Below are 23,379 nucleotides of genomic sequence, written 5' to 3'. Positions count from 1 at the left end.
AGCAGATAGCCAGGAGTAACCCCTGAGCATCGCTGGATGTGGCCCAAAAACAAAAAAATAAAAAAAAAAGAAACCAGAGAATGCTAGAAAAATGAATGCATGCAAAGGGCCTAACAGATTAAAGAGTTAGTTAGGAAAGTGCTTTGGGATGTTGAGAATAGAACCCACATCACTATTACAAGTTAGAGAAAATTAGAGTTACAACAGGTAAATATTTAAGTGTAGAAAATGAGAGTGATCATGCATATGCCAAAGTTTTCTTACCTCATCTGCCATGAGCCGCTTCAGAGTCTAAGAAACAGGAAAAAGAACAGAAGAAAGATTGGAGCACTCAGTACAATAGCCAGATATAGAAACAACAGATGAGTGAATGAATGAATGAATGAAAATGAATGAATGAAGTTGTGGCAGATATCCACATTGGAATGCTATGTAGCTTTAAGAAAAAATGAAATCAAGCAGTTGACTATAGCAATGGTGGAACTAGAGGGTATCATGTTGAGCAAACTAAGTCCAAGGGAGAACAAATACCAGATAATATCACTCATTTGTAAAATACAAAGAGATGAAAAAATGAAAAGACAATGTTGAATATTGATAAACACGGGTTTTGGGTTATAAAATTGAGAATACCAGATTTGAGGCATCTAATGATGACTAGATATAAGGCAATGGTGAAGGGTTGTGTGTGGGCTTTTGGTGGTGGTGGAGTGCAGTAATTTGGTACATCATTACCATATACTTGAATATTATTGTAACAATCTTACATAACTATAACTCCATTTTAAAAAGAGAATCAGTGATATGCCAAAAAATCCTCCCAAACACCAGGAGGGTTTGAGGAGTGGGGTAGAATAAAGAAGAGAAAATAAGTCAAAAGAATTGAAGCTACTTCTCACATGCTAAAAGATTTCGGCCCATCTATTTCTTAGCACATTCTCTTTGGGAAGGAGCAGGAAGAGTTCTGAGATGACTCACATAAGACCCTTTAGGGGTGGGGGAAAGGGAAGACTTAAGAATTGAGAAGACTAAATCTGATGGCCCATAAACATGAGAAATGTGCCCTACCTTACTAGTAAACAAGAAAATGCAAATCAAAATACCAAGATTTATCATTTTGTCCATTTTGTTCTCAAGATTGGCAAAAAAAAAAATCCAATCTGTCTAGTTGTAGAGTAACAGAAGCTCTCACAAATGTTTGATGGCAATGTAAATTGCTATGGTGACTCTGGGAAAGTGTTAGTGTCTAATAAGTTAAAAGCCCACCCACTACAACTCAACTGCATCATTTTCTACACCTCTCCCTTGCCAAATTTTAGACATATGTAGCAGAACATTTGTGTGACAATCTATTATCTGAAAGATAATTATACAAATAATTATTAAGAGGAACTGGCTATGGTAAAGAATAAGAAGGCTGGGGACTGGAGAGATAGCATGAAGGTAAGGCATGCAAGGTTTGTCTTGCATGCAGAAGGACTGTGGTTCAAATCCCGGCATCCCATAAGGTCCTCCGAGCCTGCCAGGAGCGATTTCTGAGCATAGAGCCATGAGTAACCCTGAGCATTGACGGTGTGACCCAAAATTAAAAAAAATAAAAAAAAAAAATAAAAAAAAAAAGAGTGGGGGCCGGGCGGTGGCGCTAGAGGTAAGGTGCCTGCCTTGCCTGCGCTAGCCTTGGACGGACCATGGTTCGATCCCCCGGTGTCCCATATGGTCCCCCAAGCCAGGAGCAACTTCTGAGCGCATAGCCAGGAGTAACCCCTGAGCGTTACCAGCCCAAAAACCAAAAAAAAAAAAAAAAGAGTAAGAAGCCTTTTTTTTTGTTTTGTTTTGTTTTGGTTTTTGGGCTACACCCAGCGATGCTCAAGGGTTAGTCCTGGCTGTCTGCTCAGAAATAGCTCCTGGCAGGCACGGGGGCCCATATGGGACACCGGGATTTGAACCAACCACCTTAGGTCCTGGATCAGCTGCTTGCAAGGCAAACGCCACTGTGCTATCTCTCCGGGCCCAAGAAAGCTTTTCTTGTTTTGATTTTAGGCCACGGCTTACTCCTGGCTCTATTCTCTGTGCACCAGTAGGAATCACTACTGGTCGGTTTTTGGACCATACTGGGTACCAGGGATTGAAGCCAGGTCAGCTATATGTAAGGTTAGCTCTACTATCACTCGAGCCTCGAGATAATGCTTCTGAGATGCTGCTATTTGGGGATATGGATGGTAGATGGCTACATGGGCGTCATTTATGTTTTATGTTCTCTTCTGTAAATGCTTTTTAATACTTTTATTTCATAGTTTGTGTTTCTGGGGCCAAATCTGTAAGGTCTACTCTTGGGAGAACACTCAGGAGTACTCCTGAGGGTGTTGAGGGAAACATGCTGTGCCAGGTATCAAACATCTGAACTCCCAAAGATAAGGCCTGTGTTCCCATACTTTGAACCCTTTCCCTGGCCATATTCTCCTCCTTTTTGGTTTTTGGGCCATCAGATGGTGCTCAAGTGCTACTCTCAGAGCAATTATAGACCATGTAATCTAGGGATCAAATCTTGGGCTTCCCTTATGCTCCAGCCCTTTGAGCCATCTCCCTGCCCACTGGATACTACACTTTACAAAAGAACTAAGTCTGAAGTAGCAGGTGTGGGAAATTTACCTTTGTCATACTTCATTTCATTTTGTCAACATTCTTAAAAGAGTACGAGTGATTCTTACTAGTCTTACTCAAGTAGGCCAAAACTACTTCTGTTCCTGCCACAGTTTTAGTAAGCACATTTTTTTCCTAGCAGGAAAACAAGTGTATAATCATGTTAATGTTCCCTGTGTCAGAGTTCAGTTAAATCTGCTGTGAACTCTGAAGCATAACTTTGCCCTCTTTCGCAGTCCAGTGACAGGCTGGCTGTATCTGCACAATGAGTGTTAATCACTCACCTGAAACCATATTTAACTCAGTGTCAAAGGAATGTACAGCTGTTTTGTGAGGCAGCTTGCTAGGGAGCAAAAGGAGAATGAGAAAGCAGTACACAAAGGTTGAAAATTCCTTCTGTCACCACTTTACATCAAATGAAACTAAGGTGAAACTATAAAAGGACTGAGTGTAAGTACAGCTTAGGTTACCATGCAAGGTTAAATAACTCAGCTAGCAACTACTTCCAGAACCTTTTATTCCAAACTAAATACAGGCATAGATCTAGGCCCAGTGAATCAGTGAGATGAATTATTCATTCTTGCGCATCAAGATAAGAAAAGGAAACCACCCTTTCTAGTTACAGACCATTGATTTACAAATCTCTGATCAACGCAAGTATCATTAAATTCATGGCTTTATTGCCTCCTTCCTTTATTGTATTAACCTCCAAACTGATCTCCATGCCTTCAGTTTCATCTATCCTACACTAAATCCATTCTTCATAGTATAATTCCAGTATATTTTCTAAAATGCCAAGCTGTACATGCTATTTCTCCCATTAAAAACTCATTAACAGTTTCCAGTTGTCTTTAAGTTAAATCTAAATTCCGTAATATATATGACATTCCCGACTCCTTAGATTCCTTTCTCAATAAATCCTCCATCTTGAACTGAAAAAATTCCTCATGAGTTGGAGTGTATACCCCAAGCTTTATTCCCTGGCACTACTAGGCCCAAGCACTGAAGCATCAAGCCTGCATGACCAGGCCAAGCATTATAGAAGAATGGCCCTCAAGCCTCCTTCATATGACTTCACACACACACACACACACACACACACACACCTCTAGTTCAAATTCTTTTTTGTTTTGTTTTGTTTTGTTTTGGGGGGGGCAACACCCAGTGACAGTCAGGAGTTACTCCTAGCAGGTTTGGGGAACAATATGGGATGCCGCGGGGATTGAACCAGAGTCAATCCTGAGTCAGCTGTGTGTAAGGCAAACACCCTACTGCTGAGGTATCACTCCAGTCTATCTCAAATTCTGTCATTGGCAGGGCAGGAGCAATAGCACAACAGGTAGGGTGTTTACTTTACATGCAACCAACCCTAGTTTGATAACTGACATCCCATATAGTCTGCCAACCCTGCCAGGAGTAATTTCTAAGCATAGTGCCAGGAATAACTGCTGAGTGCTGCCAGGTGTAGACCCCACAAAGAACATAAACAGACCTGTCATTTGGGCATTCTGACTGAACTCGTGCAGTTCACCAACATCTCATGCCATCTTACTGCTACCTAAGGCTGCTGCTTTCTTGCCTTGGTCTCTTTCCAGGGTTAATCCAGCAAACCTGGATGATGCCTTCCTCCCCTCCTCTAATTGGATAGGTGCCTCCCAGTATTTCTAAAGTACTCAAGAGTCTCAGTAGTAGTGTAGATTAAAATTCTTTTGATTGTCTGTTTCTGCTCCCTTTTCCACACTTAAGGTGCTTCAGCACAACACCTGAGTCTTAGTCATTGCATTCTCTGTGAACAAATACCATAGTGGGGCAGGTCTCCTAAAGACCAAAACCTCAAGAAACCACAAATTATTCTACCCCTTCATTTTTTATTTTTATTTGTTTATGTATATATGACTTTGGGGCCACACCGGTGATGCTCAGGGGTTTACTCCTGGCTTTGCGCTCAGAAATTGCTCCTGGCAGGCTAGGGGGACCATATAGGATTCCAGGAATCGAACCGAGGTCCATTCTGGGTCTGTTGTGTGCAAGGCAATTGCACTACCACTGTGTTATCACTCAGGCCTCAACACTCCTTCATTTTATCAATGAAGAAACTGAAGCCCAGACAGGTAAATTATAGAGATCACAAGATTAGTGGTGAGCTGGGTATGGAATGCCATTCTCCATATTCTTTTTTTTTTTTTTTTTTTTGGTTTTTGGGCCACACCCTGTGACGCTCAGGGGTTACTCCTGGCTATGCGCTCAGAAGTTGCTCCTGGCTTCTTAGGGGACCATATGGGACACCGGGGGATCGAACCGCGGTCCGTCCTAGGCTAGCGCAGGCAAGGCAGGCACCTTACCTCCAGCGCCACCGCCCGGCCCCCATTCTCCATATTCTAAGCTCCAAACCTACATTCTCCAAATCTTCCAGTCTTTACTAGTTAATGTTCACTAATTCTTGTCCTTAGATGCAAAAGTAAACATATTTCAAAAGAAAGAAGATACAGGCTGGAGCGATAGCATAGCAGGTAGGATGTTTGCCTTGTACACAGCTAGCCTGGGTTTAAACCCTGGAATCCCTTATGTCTCCCAAACCTGCCAGGAAAAATATCTGAGTGCAGACCCAGGAGAAACCAATGCTGCCAGGTGTGGGCCCCAAACAAACAAACAAATAGAAGATAAGGGTTTCTCTTGCTTTTCTTGAGGTATCATTAGAAAGAATTCTTTTAAAAAAGTATCGATGTTGGGGCCGGAGAGAAAGCACAGCAGTAGGGTGTTTGCCTTGCACAGGGCCAGCCGAGGACAGACCTGGATTTGATTCCCGGCATCCCATATAGCCCCCAGACCCTGCTAGGAGCAATTTCTGAGCACAGAACCAGGAGTAAACATTATGTGCCACCGGTGTGGCCCAAAAACAAACAAACAAACAAGTATCCATGTTTTAGCACTCAAATTGGGAAGTCAAGTTATCCTAACAGGATTATGGTTGTACTTTCGCAAGTAGACCAACAGAGGGCAGCAACTGCCAGCAAAATAAGTATGTATAGAATAAGTCCTGCTTCAGAATTCAATACAATTCAAACAGCAAAGATCAATTCAATTATTGAAATGAACCTGTTGCTATAGTATATTGAGGGTGTACCAATTTAATCCATGTGGGTTTTACCTTAATAAGCCTACTATACTGTGCTTACAAACAGTAAATTGTGCTCAGCTTTGGGGGAGGGGGGGCTTTTCACCAGTTTCCTACATCATGAGAAATTAAAATTAATAGTGTAGTCCAGGAAAATAAATACCACTAGAACCACCTTAAGCTTCAGATGACCAAGCTGTTTCATAAAATTTCTAATCCTCCTATTTTTGAATCCTTCTATAGTTATCATTCCCCTTGATTGCCACTAATTTTCTTCTGTCAGTATTTTAGTATCTCAGCCCAACCACACTATATATTTAATCTTCCTACCCCCTTTCTTCTAAAACAAAAACCTTTCCTACAAATATAGATGCCAAGGCCAGATAGAGAGCAAAGAGGTTAAGTCAACCCCATTTTGATTCCTGATCCCTGACAACACATTTCATCCAAGCACCATGTAATCCCTGACCAAGAGCCAGGAGTAAGCATTGAGCAGCATGTTGTGACCCAAACCAAAAGGAGAGAATAAAAATCTGGTTCATAAATACAAAAGAACAAGTGCTTCCAGGTCAAATAGTACTGGAACAGAGTACCTTATTTCCTGAAACCTCTCAAATCTACAAAAAGCAACATTCAAAAGTGGGGGTGGGGGATAGGGAATCATAAGATCAACTAAGTTGGGGCCGGAGGTAGGGCGTTTGCCTTGAATGCGCAGCAGATCAAGGACGAACCTGGGTTTGATTCCCAGCATCCCATATGGTCCCCTAAGCCGGCCAGGAGCTAGAAGAGTCAGGAGTAACCATTGAGTGCTGCCGGGTCGAAGTTGGACAAGCTAAAAAAAGAGCACTTGGCTTACTCCTGGCTCTGCACTGAGGAATCTCTCCTGGCAGGATTCAGGGTGCCAGGGATCAAACCGGTCAGCCACATGCAAGGTAAGAACCTTAACCGCTGTACTATGAATCCAGCCCCTCCCTAACAGATTAAAGTTTCTTCTTTAAAAAAGTTTATTCTGTACTGGAGCAATTGCACATGGTAGACATGGGTTCAATCCTCAGCATCTCTATGGTCTCCTGAGCCTGCCTGAGCCTGCTAGGAGTAATTTTTGAGCACAGGGTTAGGAGTAATCCCTGAGCACTGCCAGATGTGGCCCAAATCCAAACAACAAAAAAGTTTATTCTTATAAGAGGGTAAAATGGGGGGAGGGCTGTTACAGGGCCAGAAGGGGGTACAGAGAGATAGCACAGTGAGCAGAGCATATCCTTTGCATGAAGAAGGCCCACATTCAATCATAGGCACAGCATCACAGCATGGTTCCCAAGAACTTTGGGAAGTGACTCCCAAGCTGCTAGAGTATCCCCAAGAACCGGCCCCCAAACACCAAGATTAAGGTAAAGGGATAGGGCTGGAGGGATGGAAGGGATCTCTGGATTGCAGAATACCAGGAAAAATTGTAGGTAGGGTTTCTTTTTTTTTTTTTTTTTGGTTTTTGGGCCACACCCGGTGACGCTCAGGGGTTACTCCTGGCTATGCGCTCAGAAGTCGCTCCTGGCTTGGGGGACCATATGGGACGCCGGGGGATCGAACCGCGGTCCGTCCTAGGCTAGCGCAGGCAAGGCAGGCACCTTACCTCCAGCGCCACCGCCCGGCCCCAGGTAGGGTTTCTTTTAAAAACAAAATAAAATGAGGGACCGGAGCGATAGCACAGTGGTAGGGTGTTTGCCTTGCACACGCACAATCTAGGACCGACCTTGGTTCAATCCCTCGGGGGACCATATGGGACGCTGGGAGCTATTTCTGAGCACACAGCCAGTAGTAACCCCTGAGCGTCACAGGGTGTGGCTCAAAAAGCAAAATAAAATAAAGAAATAAAATGAAAAGTAAAAATGTGATCTAATGCTAAGACACCTAGAACTTTCCACCTTCTAGTTTATAGATCCCAGTAGCCTAGAACTTGAGAAAGCATGAAAGGTATCTTCTTCAGGGTATCAAAACAACCAAAAGCTACTCAGAGTCATCAACAGAGCTTTGTAGTCCAATATGATAGTCACACATAACCAGTAATCACTTCTGCTGCTTCTTTTGGGGGAAGTGAAGGGGGTGCCACACCTAGTAATGCTCAGAGGTTACTCTGTGCTCAGGAATCACTTCTGGCAGTGCTCAAGGGACTGTTGGGGTGCTAGAGATTAAACCCAGATTGGCCACATGCAAGGTAACTGCCCTACCCACTGTACTATTATTACAAACCCAGCCCCCATTAAGGATTTATAATGTGGAATGTATGACTAGGAAGGAATTTGTAATTTTACCAAAATTTACATTCAAGAATGCATAATTTACTGTCATTAAAGTAAGTATTAGGGAGCAAAAGCAACTAACATGGCAGGTAGGGAATATGCCTTCCACACAGCTGACCTGGGTTCAATCCTGGCATCCCATAGGATCCCCCAAGCCTGCCAGGAGCAATTTCTGAGCACAAAGCCAGGAATAACCCTTGAGAGCAAACAAACAGACAAAAAGTTACTATATTTTCTGGCGTATAAGACGACTTTTGAAAGGAAAAAAAGACAATCGAAAATTGGGGTCGTCTTATACACTGAGTATATCCCGAGTATATGCCGCTAAATGAAAATCGTCTGGATATTGCCATGAAACAAATTTTCCAACTTGATTCTGCACCAATCACCGTAAGGCTGCTGGGACCGCCTCTCTAACTCAGCCAATCCAAGCAGGCTTTGTATGCACGCAAATTAGACAATGTTCTGTACCCGAAGCTACACTGTCAAAAGCCAGAGTCAGAGAGGACGTCTATTACAGTGTAACCTTTGAACATTTGCTTGTTGTGATTGGCTCACTGTGATACATACAGTTGCAGCACAGGAACGTTCTGTCTGATACAGCGAATATAGGCCTAAACCTGTTTTAACTATAAAATTAGGGGGTCGTCTTATATGCCCGGTAGTCTTATACACTGGAAAATACGGTAGTATGCTTGAAACAATATGCATGAGTGAATCTTTATTCACTTTACATTTTATAAAATTGCACTTTATGAGAGAATTTAGCATCTGAATATGCACACATGTATAAATGTAAAATACACACTGGAGTTCAGTAAGTAATATGAAGATAACAATGAAGATAACAAACTATCTTAACTTTCATATTTATTGCATATTAGAGTATATGAGATGCTGAATTAAATAAATTATATACTTTTTTTTGTTTGGGGGGCCACACCTGATGATGCTCAAAGGTTACTCCTAGTTATGCGCTCAGAAATTGCTCCTGGTTCTGGGGACCATATGGGACACTGGGGATAGAACCGAGGTCTGTCTTCGATCAGCTGCATGCAAGGCAAATGCCTTACTGCTGCACTATCACTCCAGTCCCAATAAATTATATTATTAAAATTAATTTCACATGGGTCTTTTTGCCTCTTTTAATAAAACTAATAGAAATATAACCAAAATTATATGCTACTCAAATTATATTTTTGCTGGCTAGGATTGTCTTATAGTATAGCACACAACTTAATAAACCCACAGAGACAGGCACTAGAGGGATAGCACAGCGGATAGGTTGCTTGCCTTGCACATGGTCGATCTGTATATGATTCTAAGAACTAGATAAGGACCCCAAGTCTCACCAGAAGTGATTCCTGAGTTAAGAGCCAGGAATAAGTCCTGAACATCACCGAACATCACCAAAAAAACAAACCCATGGAGACATCCAAAGTTTCTCATCAGTTTTCCAGTCCCTCAGTTGTAAACACGAACAGCTGAGAACTATCATACATCTAAGGAAAGCTATTAATATGAGATATGGGGCCTTGGGGAAAGGGCATCATATAAAAACAATGCAACGACATTCATTCCATGCCACAGAATTTTTTCTGTTCTGATTTATTCACAAGAGCAGAAAGGTTGGCCTGGTGAGTTTAGAAGCAGAAAACCCAGTCCAGTGTACTCTTCCAGCCATGTTCCTGCTGGGCGTCCACTAAGTATGAGCCCTTGCTGCGTTTTTTCAGATGCTCAAGAGAAGCGAGCTCTATGTTCTCTGAGACTCGTTCATTCTTGGTATATCACTGACATCCTCCTAAAGACCCCATAAATACTAAGAGCGTCTGAAGGTGAACTGACTCCAAGGCATTTCCATCTAGCTATGGCAAACTATTGCCACATCTCAATTTCTCTGTGTGGCTCAATTTTTATAATCCTTTTTTTTTTTTTGGCCAACATTGACAGCATAAAATACAAGTGTACATATATACGTATATATGTGTATATATATATATATATACACACACATATTTAAAAAGTACATATAGGGGCCGGAGAGATAGCACAGCGGTAGGGCGTTTGCCTTGCACGCAGCCGATCCTGGATAGACAGTGGTTTGAATCCCAGGATCCTATATTGTTCCCAGAGCCTGCCAGGAGCGATTTCTGAGTGCAGACCCAGAAGCAACCCCTGAGCACTGCAAGGATTTCTAGGCCACACCTAGAGATGCTCAGGGTGCTTCTACTCTTCACCTAAGGAATCACTCCTGGCTAGGACCCTATGTGGTGCCAACAATCAAATTTATATCAGCTGCAAGCAAGGCAAATTCCTTACCTACTGTACTAGCTCTCTGGACCCCAGACCATAAAATGTTGTATTTAAAAAAAAAAATGTAGATGACCACAGGATATAGCCCTCAAACCAAAAAGCAAATGAAATTAAAAAAATAAAATAGGGGATAAAAAGTTCTTTTTCTATAGGGTCTTTTTATAAAACAGGGTGACTCCAAAGGTGGTCAGTCCCAATGGTGCTTGGGCTCTGCAATCCTCAGGGTATCACCAGGGCCACACTGAAGGGTGCTGGATGCGGGAACTTTCTAAATAAGCGAAATAATCTACATGGGCCCGACCCAATTACATGATCCTTTTAAATTTGGGGTTAGAGATCAAAGTGACAAGGATTTCTGGCATGAGTATGGAGAGGCCAAAAGGCTAGGATCAAAGGCAGCTTTGAGGAGCTAAGAACCAGCAAAAAATCTCAGGGATTTCAACTGTATAACTGCAAAGAACTCAATTCTGCCAACAACTTGAATGAGCTTGGAAACAGGTTTTCCCAAGAACCCATACACACAAACGAGTCCAGATGATGGAGACTTTGATGTCAGAACACTCTCAGGATGCAGCCACACTATTCATGCTGCACATCTTACCACTGAAACTGTGAATTGCTAAATGGGTATTGTTTGGAATTGTTCAGTTTGTTACACAGCAGTAAGAAATCAATACTGGTTGGGCCCGGAGAGATAGCACATCGGTGTTTGCCTTGCAAGCAGCCGATCCAGGACCAAAGGTGGTTGGTTCGAATCCCGGTGTCCCATATGGTCCCCCGTGCCTGCCAGGAGCTATTTCAGAGCAGACAGCCAGGAGTAACCCCTGAGCGCTGCCGGGTGTGGCCCAAAAACCAAAAAAAAAAAAAAAAAAAAAAAAAAAAAAAAAAAAAATGGGCCAGAGAGAGAGAGGACAGGGGTTAAGGGGCTTCCAGGGGGTGGACCCCCCGTTCAATCCCCATAACTGCATTATGGTCATTCCCACACCACTACCACCACCACCAAACACTAACAGTAATATACACTGAGCAGAAAGCCAGGAATAGCCAATGAGCACCTCTAAGTGTGGCCAGTCTCTCCCCCAAAGTAAAGTATATTAAGCAAACTGACAATATCTAGAATTTAATATGGAACACAACTAGAAAAAAAGATTATGAGTCCTGACTTAAAATTTGCTGGCATCCTAAAAAAAAAAGGTATGATTTTATTTCCCCTATTTATGCCTGAGTGCAGATGTGTGTTGTAAGAGGGTGCTGCATACACCTCTTGACACTACTGAGATGGTCAAAGGGAGCAGTAAGCAGCCATTCTGTAAAGGTAACTGTGCTGTTACTACAGAAAGCATGACCACACACACATGTTACTACAGAAAGCTGTTACTTCACACACCTGATAACTGTACTAGCTGACAGTGCACTCCAATATAGCCAGGAGAAACGCTATCCTCATCAGTAAGTTACACATCCCTCCAGACTCAGTCTTCAGCAAAAAGAAACAAAGAGTTTCTTTCACAAGCTAGACATAATCAGAGGTTCCCTAATTTACTTTACCCACCACTCACTTTTCAGAAATCATTTAGTGCTCCCTAGCAATCTACCATCTTTAAGCAAACAAAGCCCACCTAATTAGATCTGAGACTACTATAGCTAAGGCTATAGCTGGGGCTGAGGTGGTATCTCTCACTTTGGGATGACTCAGAGCTTACTCCTGGATCTATGTTCAGGGATCACTTCTGGTGAAGCTCGGGGGACTATATAGTATGCCAAGGATTGAACCCAGCTCAGCTGCTTGCAATACAAGTGCTCTACTCACTGTACTTCAGCTCTGGCCCCTGCACTAAATATTTTAATATTCAATCTTATTTCAAACTGTTTACTGTAACATTTTCAGTGGACCAGACTGCAAATTGCTTAGGGGATTATAGGACTCCTGTATTATTTATTTACCCTGTATTTATCCATTTGATATCTCAATATTTAATAAATTGGTACTTCCATCCCCAGGACATTATTTGTGAGCTGTCCTTGGAGAAAAATCCAATTATGAGACATCACCTAGTGAGTCTTTCATATTCTTTGAAAAGCAGTAAGTCCTAGGTAAAAAGGCTACCTACAGACAAATGGGAAATGAGTATTTTTCTATCAGGCAAAGTATTTCTCATTCAGAATCATGCAAAACAGAGAACAATCTGATGCACATTAATTTATGTTACTATTATTGTTTTCAAGTTTTGAGCAACACCCAACAATGTTCTGGGGCTACTCCTGGCTCTGCAGTTGGGGATTCCTTTAAGAAGTGCTCAGGGGACTTAGGGGTGTTGGGGACTGAACCAGGATCAACAGCATGCAAGGCAAACACCTTAACCCTTGTACTCTCTGCAGTCCCTAATTAATTTTATTCTATTACAGGTCCGACATTCGGTTTCTTATGATAGCGAGGGTCAATATAAAGATTCAAACGACTCCCCTTCCAGGTATACCACTAAATTTTCCAAATTTTCAAACAAGGATTTGAATGAAGCCTATTCCAGCCCTGCCACTAAATTTTCCAAATTTCCACAAAAGGTCAGAGGTTCTTTTACCTACCACAATTTCAGCCTTCCTATCTTTAGGACTTTATGTTAATCTTTCAGGACTGATTTGAAAATTAACAGTGGACACAGCATTGTAAAATCTGAATAATGTCTGATGATGGGACCAATAATGACTGCTAGTCTCCCTTTTAAATTCCACTCCTTGCACAGAAGCCAATTAGAACTGCAGTAAAGAAAATGAATACCTCCAAATGTAGAGAAGACCTTTCCATTCCATTTTCAAGGAATGGCCCAAGGATGGCATCACATGAGTTAAGATACAGATAAACAAATTAAATCTAGATATTAATATTTATCTGTGCCAACAAACTAAACAAGAGTTGTGCAGCACTGGACCACTTCATGAAAAAGAAAATAAGAGAAAAGGGTGAGCGAAAGAGATGTATAAAAAAGAACAAAATAACATATTAAAAAGGGGCCAGAGCAGTGGCATAGGCGGTAGGGCTTTTGCATTGCATACACTAAACTAGGACGGACCGTGGTTCGATCCCCCGGCATTCCATATGTTCCCTCAAGCCAGGGACGATTTCTGAGTGCATAGCCAGGAATAACTCTTGAGCGTCACCGGGTGTGGCCCAAAAAGCAAAAATATAAATAAATAAAAATAACATATAAAAGAGAAGAACAAAGTAACAAGGAATTTAAAAATATGAATTATATAGCTAGTTTACTGTTACAAAGTAATACTAAATTTTAAGGGAAGTAACTTTCTGACTACATCTGAGCTGGATGCCCTGGGACTGGCACAACCTGCATCCTAGACAGCTGATAGCCTACAGGGCAGAATGAATGAATCAACTCTCAGGTTTCATCAGCAGAGCAGGTGGAAACCAGGCCAGGAACATTGTATTCCTTCTCCAAGCCCATCCACTCATCCCCTGGAACTAGAAACATTCAGGGGCTAGGAAAACAAGCTACTCAAAGAGAAAGTGCTCAGATATGGAAGTCCCCATCAAGTCTCACAAGATACAGCTAACATGCCTATAAACTTTGCTGTAAGAACACATAATTTTTTTTGATTATTTGATGAAATAGCTGGCAATAGCTGAGGGCTGTGATTGAAGAACTTCTGAACACAGATATAAAGATTAAATAATGTTAACCTACTTTCCAAAGTTTCAACCTATTTCTCCAGCTCCAACTACTAATACTTGTTCTTAACTAGTCTTTTCACTTAAGCTGAAAGAAAACTGTGATTACTCCTTTAAAAAAAAAAAAAGAGTTGGTCAGTCTTTCATTTGGAAATAGTCAGTGACTCAGGAATGCTGTTTCCCAATCTCCTCCGTAGCAACAGTAGTCTCCTCCTATGTTGTGATGTGAGTCTCTGGACATCTACTCTTCCTCAAGGGTCAGAGTCGTGACACACCCAGGGCATGGCAGGCAGGAAGTCTCTGCAGCTGATAGGGCTTTCACAGACAGGCACCAAGTAGAGGGAGCCTTGAATCCCAGTCTTAAAGTCCTTTCATAAATGGTCACAGCCTTTCCCCCCCACCTTCAAACAATTCCTGAATGACTAGAATTAATTACAACCTACTAAAAATAGCTTTATTAATCCAAAAAGTATAATACTTCCCCAAAAGTCAGACTTGATCTTATAAAAACACAGTAATCATATTTTGGCCTGTTATAACTTGAGAATGAGATTTTGAGAAAATCCTAGAGGGATGTAGAGCATAGTTTGAAAACTCACAGTTGCTCTATCAATACCAGAAATACAAGCAAAAGTTAAGATTACTTCTAGCAGTCCTGCTTGTGTAAAAGTATGTTATACTACAAACAGAATTTCAGTATAGGGTCAGGGATGTGGCTCAGCGGCATAGCATACATGCCTAATATATGGAAGTAAGGCCTTGAGTTCACACACACACACACACATACACACACACACACACACATCTAAAACAAAAAATTTTAAGGAAAAGCATTTATACTTTAGAGTCTTAAATGTGCATTTGTCTTTTTCCCTTGGTAGAAACAATTTAAAACTATCACCTTAGTCTATCTAAAAAACATCCATAGTGTCGGAACAATAGCACAGTAGGGAAGGCTTTTGCCTTGCACTTGCACGTGGCCAACCCAAGTTCAATCCCTAATATCCCATATGGTCCTCTGAGCCTCTGAATTGGGAGTAATTCCTGAACACAGAGCCAGGAGTAATCTGAGTGCTGCTCCAGAGTATGCGCCCTCCCCCTCAAAATAGAAAAGAAACATATAAACACTTTTCAAAAAATGTCACTTTTGTTAAAATGTAGGTTTTGTTTGGTATTTTTGGTTTTGTTTGTTTGTACTTGCCATGCCTAATGATGCTCAGGAATTACTCCTGCTTCTAGGCTCAGAAATTACTCATGGCAGTGCTCATGAGACCATAAAGAATGCTGGGGATGGAACCTGGGCCAATCACATGCAAGGCAAATGCCCTATCTGCTGCACTATCCCTTTGACCCCTAGAAATGTATTTCTATTTCAAATAAATGTCACAATTTTAAATGATTAAAAAGCTGAAAAGATATTTGTGATATGCTGGTTAAAAAAACAGAAAACACGGGCCGGAGAGATAGCACAGCGGTGTTTGCCTTGCAAGCGGCAGATCCAGGACCTAAGGTGATTGATTCGAATTCCGGTGTCCATATGGTCCCCCGTGCCTGCCAGGAGCTATTTCTGAGCAGACAGCCAGGAGTAACCCCTGAGCATCGCCGGGTGTGGCCCCAAAAAAAAAAAAAAAAAAAAAAAAAACCAGAAAACACAAACTATAATTGCAATATAAAAACATCTGTGCAGTTAGCTAAAATATTCAAATATAAAGTAAAATAAAAAAAATGAGGTCTGGAGAGATAGCATGAAGGTAGGGCATATTTGCCTTGCATGCAGAAGGACGGTGGTTCAAATTCCAGTATCCCATATGGTCCCCAAGCCTGCCAGGAGTGATTTCTGAGCATAGCGCCAGGAATAACCCGAGTGCTGACGGGTATAACACAAAAAACAAACAAAAAAAAAATGAGAAACAGAAACTTGAGTTATTAGACACTACTAATTTTTAAAATGTAAGCATGCCTGTTTAAAAAAAAAATAAAGCAATGAGTCAGAAAAATGGCTTAATACGTTGAGTGTATGGTGTGCAGGGGGCCCAAGTTTGATCCCTAGCATTATATGGTTCCCCCAAGCACCAATAGGAACAACCCCTGAGAACAATTCAGGAAATAGTCCCTCTTCTGAGCACTGCAGGTTATGGCCTCAAAACAAATTAACATATAGGGGTCTGGAATGATAGTACAGCTTAGGGCATTTGTCCTGCACCTGGCCAAACCAGAACCAACCCAGGACCAACCCGAGTTCGATTCCCTGACATCTCATATGGTCTCCTGCACTGCCAGGAGCAATTTCTGAGTGCAGAGCCAGGAGTAATCCCTGAAAGCCACCGAATGTGGCCTCAAAACAAAACAAAAAAGACAATAAAAATGATCAGGAATCAGGGACTGGAGCAATAGCACAGCAGGTAGGTCATTTACCTTGGAAGTGGCCAGCCCAGGTTCAATCCCCAGCATACCAGATGGTACACCAAGCCTGCCAGGAATGATATCTGAGCTCAGAACCAGGAGTAACTCCTGAGCACTGCTGGGTGTGGCCCAAAAACAAAACAGAGACAAATCAATATCAGGAACTAGAGTTAACTCAATGAACTGAGTACATACCTTGCATGCAGGAGGACCAGGTTCAAACTGCATGTGTCGAGAACTACTGGGTGTGACCACCCAGCACAGAGCTAGAAGCAGTAGATTCTGAGCACTGAGAGGTTTGAACCCAAAAACAAAACAAAGCAAAAATGATCACATCTAGAGACCAAGAATGTAGTTCAGTAACAACTGCATTTACCTTGCATGTAAGAGGCCCTGGGTTTGATTTCCAGTACCACTGCCCCACCCCCACACACATTAGAATAGCACCATGGGGCTGGAGTGGTAGCACAGCAGTGGGGCGTTTTTGCGTTGCACATAGCTGACCCAGGACGGATGCAAGTTCGATCTCTGGCATCCCATATGGTCCCCCAAGCCAGGAACAATTTCTAAGCACAGAGTCAGAAGCAACCCCTGAATGCCACCAAGTGTAGCACAAAAAACAACAATAAAAAGAATAGTACCTGAAAGGAAAACAACACTGTTCAATTCCTATATTCAAAATTCCCACCAGTATTTACATTTCTTCAGTAGTAATTTACTTAAGAAACAATAGCAGAGCACAGTAACAAAATTTAAGGGTGACAGTGCAATGTGAGAAAGAATAATGAGCAGTTAGTGGAGAAAAAAAGCTAGCTCACCTATTTACATGAACTTGGGCATGTAATTACAAGACCTTTAGTCCTAATGTCTTCTTTATTTAATATGAAGAGACTGAGATATATCATTTCCAAGGTCACCTGAGGACCTAAAAGACCACTTAGTTACCTCTGCTTTTTTTTAAGACAGTGAAATGCCTGTTTCTTGTCTGATAGTTCATATCCTACAAAGACTTCTCACCACTTCTTCTTGTGGTTTCAATCACAGGAAACAGACGTCACCCATGGGCCTAAAAGTAAGAAATGAGCGGGCCCCAGCGGATGCAAAGACTTACCAACTAAAGCCAACTCCCTTTTTTTTTTTTTTTTTTTTTGGTTTTTGGGTCACACCCGGCGGTGCTCAGGGGTTACTTCCTGGCTCTGTGCTCAGAAGTCCCCCCTGGCAGGCTCAGGGACCATATGGGATGCTGGGGAGGAACCAGAGTCCCTTTGGGGTTGGCCTCCTGCAAGGCAAACGCCCTCCCGCTGTGCTATCACTCCAGCCCTCCCATTTATTTTAAATACAAAAATCAAGAACCCATTAGAGAGTCCTCTATGCTTGGGAAGTCTACCACACACAATTTTACAAAAACTAACAAAATTAAAAATATCTCTTGTAGCCCCATGCAAGCAAGAAAAAAATAATTTTAGAATAGTCCAAACTGTTCTGTTGGCCAAATGAAGAAACTGAAGGAATTCTATAACTGTGGGTAGGAGTATACATGCTTAAGAAAAAATAGGGCATTCCTAGTTTTGTGGAGATCCAGACATAGTCTGAGAACCTGAAGACTCATCCCTGTTGTCTTTATTTAAAATTCTATGCAGGGGTGGCCTGGGCCTGGGGATAAATAAATAAATAAATAAATAAATAAATAAATAAATTCTATGCAAACCTTCCATAGGCATGAAAAACAATGATAATAATAGTCAAAATGTATAGTGCAGAGGGTTAAGGAGCTTACCTTGTATGCAGCTGACCAGGGTTCAATCCCTAGAACCACAGATTGCCCCAAGTCCCACCAGCAGTGGCATTCCTGATCAGGAGTAAGCCCTAAGTATGCCAGGTATGGACTTCCCAACCCTAAAAACCAAAATATGGAGACATAGCAATTTTTACCTTCCTAGAGAACTGAAAGAATACTGGTCTCATTTATAACGATAAATGGTTTCAGTCCTAGGAAAGGGGGGAAAAATAAAAATAAAAGTTTTCAGTCTTGGGGACCAGAGAGATAGCACAGCTGCAGGGTGTTTGCCTGGCATGCAGATGACTCAGGAAGGACCAGGGTTCAATTCCCAGCATCCCATATGGTCCCCAGAGCCTGCCAGGAGCAATTTCTGAGCAAATAGCCTGGAGCAACCAGGTGCCAGGTGTGGCCCAAAAACCAAAAAAAAAAAAAAAAAAAAAAAAAAAAAAAAGTTTTCAGTCTTGTACAATGTAACATAAAGCAGAGATTTTTAAATCCCATACATGTTACTTTATTAAACACAAGATAGATCTGTAAGATGCTATCTCTAGAAATAAATAATTTAAACAAAAGCAATAATCTTTTCTCAACAGAGTTTTTGAGATTTTCTCTGCTTCAGTTACCTTGGTGAGAGAACTAATGTTTTCAAAACTGTCATTCTCGTATGTTAGACTACAGAAATTGAGAACCTTGAAAATAATCTCAAGGGCCGGAGAGAGAGCACAGCGGCGTTTGCCTAGCAAGCAGCCAACCCAGGACCTAAGGTGGTATGGTCCCCCATGCCTGCCAGGAGCTATTTCTGAGTAGATAGCCAGGAGTAACTCCTGAGCACTGCTGGGTGTGGCCCAAAAGCCATTAAAAAAAAAAAGAAAGAAAAGAATTTCAAGATTTATGACAAACATTAAAACCAAAAGGTAAAAGAAACAACAACAACTAGAACTAAAGAACACTTCAAATAAACATGCACACAGAGACCTATAAGCCACTGTACTATAGAGAGGCCAGAAGTCAGAGAGATCGTAGAGGAAAACTGCATGTCTGTCACACACACGCAGCAGACCCAGGGTTGATACCTGGAAACCCCTATGGTACCCCTCCCCTCCACACCCCACATGCCCTGCTAGGAGTGAAAACTTTAGAGCTAGGGAGTAAGCCTTAAGCACAAAGGGGTGTGAACCAAAAACCCACACCCCCCAAAAAAAGTCCAAAGAGGCTCAGAATGTTCTGATAATAGCATTTCCTATAAACCATTTTTGACCACAGGGCTGAGATCCACTTGAAAGAGTCATACCTTTTAAATATAGAGAATACACTATACTGAGCTGGCAAAGATGATCTGTCATAAACACGTTAATCTACTTCTGTTCTGTTTTTTTGTTTGTTTGGTTTTGGGTTTTGGGCCACACCCGATGACACTCAGGGGATACTCCTAGCCATGCATTCAGAAATCGCTCCTGGCTTGGGGGACCATATGGGACGCTGGACGATCAAACCAAGGTCCATCCTAGGTTCGCGCATGCAACCACATGCACCACCGCTCCGGCCCCTCTACTTCTATTCTGAATACCCTTATATGTTCAGTCACAACACACTCACATGATCAAAAACTGCATTGTCATGTATGAAATATATTTGTCAGTTATGAAATATAATTTTCAGCCTTGCTTTCTACAGAATAAGAGAACCCAACCTTCTCAGAAATCTCTGAATCATTATGAAGTATGTTCACCTAAATCAGGGGTCTCAAACTCGCGGCCCGCAGGCCATTTGTGGCCCTCCGTACAACATTTTGTGGCCCGCGGCCAGCCTTCAAATATCGCAGTATTCGTGATTATTCGCTTACCGAATAATCGCAATAAAAATCGCATTAGTAAGAAAAAAATCGCATTAAACATTCGCATACCCCGAGCAGTTCCGTTCGAGGTATGCAAATGTTTAATGCGATTTTTTGCGATATTTTTTTCTTACTAATGCGATTTTTATTGCGAATATTCGGTAAGCAAAATCCCTTATGCAGCCCTGCCTCACCCCGACTTTGCCTCCTGCGGTCCCCAGGTAAATTGACTTTGAGACCCCTGACCTAAATGATTCTCCCCCACTTATTAATCCTCTTGACTATTAGAGCTGGGCCATTTCTCTTTACTACAGTCACAGATTCCATTGCACATCTGAGCCTGTGGTCACAGTGCTCCTGCCCCTCAAGTAATCAATCTACCCTCCATTCCTCTACTAATCACTGGATTTCTTTCTAAGGCCTACTCTAGTCCCCAAATTAATTACCTACAATTATATTCTAAATTACAGAATTCGGGCCACTAGCACAGACCTTCAAACCATTCATGTTTGTCGTCTAATTTTACAATAAAAATGTAATGACATGCCCAGAGTTCATAGGGTCTATTTGGAGTAAAGTTAGACTAAGCAACAACATACAGAAAGAAAACCTACTAAAGCATGAAGGAGTAATGGGAGCTAGGTGTGCAAGTCTAATGCAAATGTAAACACTAATCTGACATTTTTAAATCTATACATAAAATAAAGGGGTTAAATATTTTCCAAGACCCCTTCATCTCCAGCCTTCTAACTCTGAAACCTAAGCCTTCTAACTCTCAGTCCAGTAATCTTTTCACTAATACCAAACTTCACTTAATTTGACAAATTTTAAAGTCTGTGCTCAGGCCTGAAAATCTTTTCTATGTATTCTGTAGAAAGGGCCGAGACAGGGGCCAGAGAGATAGCATGAAGGTAAAGCGTTTGCCTTGCAACCAGAAGGACGGTGGTTCAAATCCCAACATCCCATACGGTCCCCCGAGCATGCGAGGAGTGATTCCTGAGCATAGAGCCAGGAGTGACCTGAGTGCTGCCAGGTGTGACCCAAAAAACAAAAAAAAAAGAAAGAAAGGGCTGAGACAACAATCTTTTACTGTAACCACAGTCTTCTTCAGCCTTTTGGACCCAGAATAGATCTAAGTAGATTCAGACAAACAAGAAAAATATCTATTCTGTACCTTTTGCCACAGAAACTACTCTAGGCACCTGGATCTGTGAGGAAATGTCTTAATGATTAACCACAGACGCATAACTGCCAAGTCTAAAGAACAACCTTCAATTGTCCCCAGACTCAGAAGAGACCCCACAGCCATTAACTATTTGTAAACCCTTGTGGTCAAATTTCAGGGCCACAAGTAGAGTTCTTTAAGAATATCTTATGCCAATTCTAAAATATGAAAGAGATAGCTATGTAGATGGTTCCAGCTTCCTCCTCTCCATCTGTCATCACTAATTGATGCTCTCAGTAATTTTAACAACAAAAATGCCTGACAAAGGAGTCTATTAAAACTGTTCTACTTACCAAAGAGATAAGGCTACATTTAATGAAACTATGTGGGAGTGGGGGCACTGGGAGATGGCTCAATAAGCTGGAGCACATGTTTTGCATGTAGGAAGCTCAGATTTGTTTCCTTGCATTGCACGGTCCCTCGAACACTGCTAGAAATAGTCCCTGAGCACTACTGGGTATGCCCCTAAAACAGTAATACAAGATAATCATTTTGAAAACTTCTTAAACAATCTTTGAGCCTAAAGATAGGTTTGGCATGAATTCTAACAGCTACTTTCTCATACCTAACAAGGGTTTAATTAAGACTCTTGCAATGAAAAAAAAATCTTGCAATGGTTTCAAAGTTTAAATAACTAGGGGCCATAATGATAGCACAGTGGTAGGGTGTTTGCCTTGCACACAGATAACCTGGGACGGACCCGGGTTCTATCCCCGACATCCCATAGGTCTCCTGAGCCTGCCAGGAGAGATTTCTGAGTGCAGAGCCAGGAGTAACTTCTGAGCACCACCGAATGTGGCCCAAAAATAAAATTAATTAATTAAAAAAATAAATAAGAAACAGGGGCTGGAGAGCACAGCTATAGCGTGTTTGCCTTGCATGTTGCCGACCCAGAACAAACAAACGGTGTTGCCATCTCATATGGTTCCCCAAGCCAGCCAGGAGGGATTTCTCAGCTATAAGCCAGGAATAACCCTTGAGTGCCGGCGGGTATGAATCCCCACAAAAAAAAAAATAATAATAAAATGCAAGATATCTTCGCTGTTATCTTGGCTGGGTATTTGTGAATCCAAGAACAGTCCCCAGAATGAAAAATTACTTCCCATCCCCATGTCCCCTTTCGGGGGAAGACCTTGGAAATATTTATCCGCAGCAAATAATAATCCACACAGACCAGAACGATAGGGTTTAAAAGATCGGGCAAGGAGAGCCAAAGAATCCTCCTGCAGCCAGCAGCTTTTCACAGAAGGACCCTTAACTCCTGTCCCTCCAGCTATTTATTCCCAACTCCACAGCGCCCCACCTGGAAGGGTTAGGTGGGGTAAAAGTCACAGAACAATCCTAAGGAAACACTTTTATATACAATTCCAAGAATCATCTTATGGAAACTTTTTCATATGCTACAATAAAATAAAATAAAATACAAAGCTCTCAGATATTTGCCACTAAGCTCAGTATATCCAGACCCAGGATAATGTTGACATAATAATAGGAATCTCAAAATAATAATAGAAATCTCAAAAGCCCCCACACTCCATCCTAAAAACACTAGAAATTCACGTCCCAAGAGAACATGCAGAATATAACTCATATATTCTCCGTGGAAAGAAAGAAATTTAAGAGCTAAATCTATAAAGCTTGAAGAAAACAAAGGAGAAAAATTTTAGTGACTGTCATTTTAGCAAAGATTTTTGAAATATGTCACTAAAGCAAATAGAAAGTAATTGTTTATTAGGACTTCACCAAAATCAAACACTCTGTAGGGACTGGAGTAATAGCACAGAGGGTAGAAGTGATAGCACAGCCTTGCATGCAGCTGACCTGAGTTAGATCCCCTGCACTCCAAATGGCCCTCCAAGCACCGCCAGGAATAATTCCTGAGTGCAAAGCCAGAGTATTGCTGGGATTTTCCAAAATAAAGATTAAGGCAAGTCACAGAAGGCATAAAAATTTGCATATAATATGCAAGACCCTGTATTTAGATTATAGTAAGAGAAATAATATTATTTGGGGGGGCACAACTCCCCTCCCCTCCCTTCTCTCTTCTCTCTTCTCCCTTCTCTCTCTCTCCCCCCCCCTCTCTCTCCCCCTCC

The 23,379-nt window shown here is 41.8% G+C and overlaps 1 protein-coding gene across 1 annotated transcript in view; it reads right to left on the bottom strand.

Moving 5' to 3' along the window:
- Positions 1 to 23,379, bottom strand: part of DIAPH1 (diaphanous related formin 1) — a 109,119-nt gene that overhangs the window by 72,682 nt on the left and 13,058 nt on the right. Inside the window, exon 2 of the mRNA XM_049786978.1 lies at positions 265 to 291. Within this exon, the coding sequence (XP_049642935.1) occupies positions 265 to 291 (27 nt within the window). The remainder of the gene's footprint in view (positions 1 to 264; positions 292 to 23,379) is intronic.

Source organism: Suncus etruscus, chromosome 14, assembly GCF_024139225.1.
Source record: "Suncus etruscus isolate mSunEtr1 chromosome 14, mSunEtr1.pri.cur, whole genome shotgun sequence".
NCBI lineage: Eukaryota > Metazoa > Chordata > Mammalia > Eulipotyphla > Soricidae > Suncus > Suncus etruscus.
The sequence above is the reverse complement of the archived record's forward strand: the minus strand, read 5'-3'. Positions and strand labels throughout refer to the sequence as shown.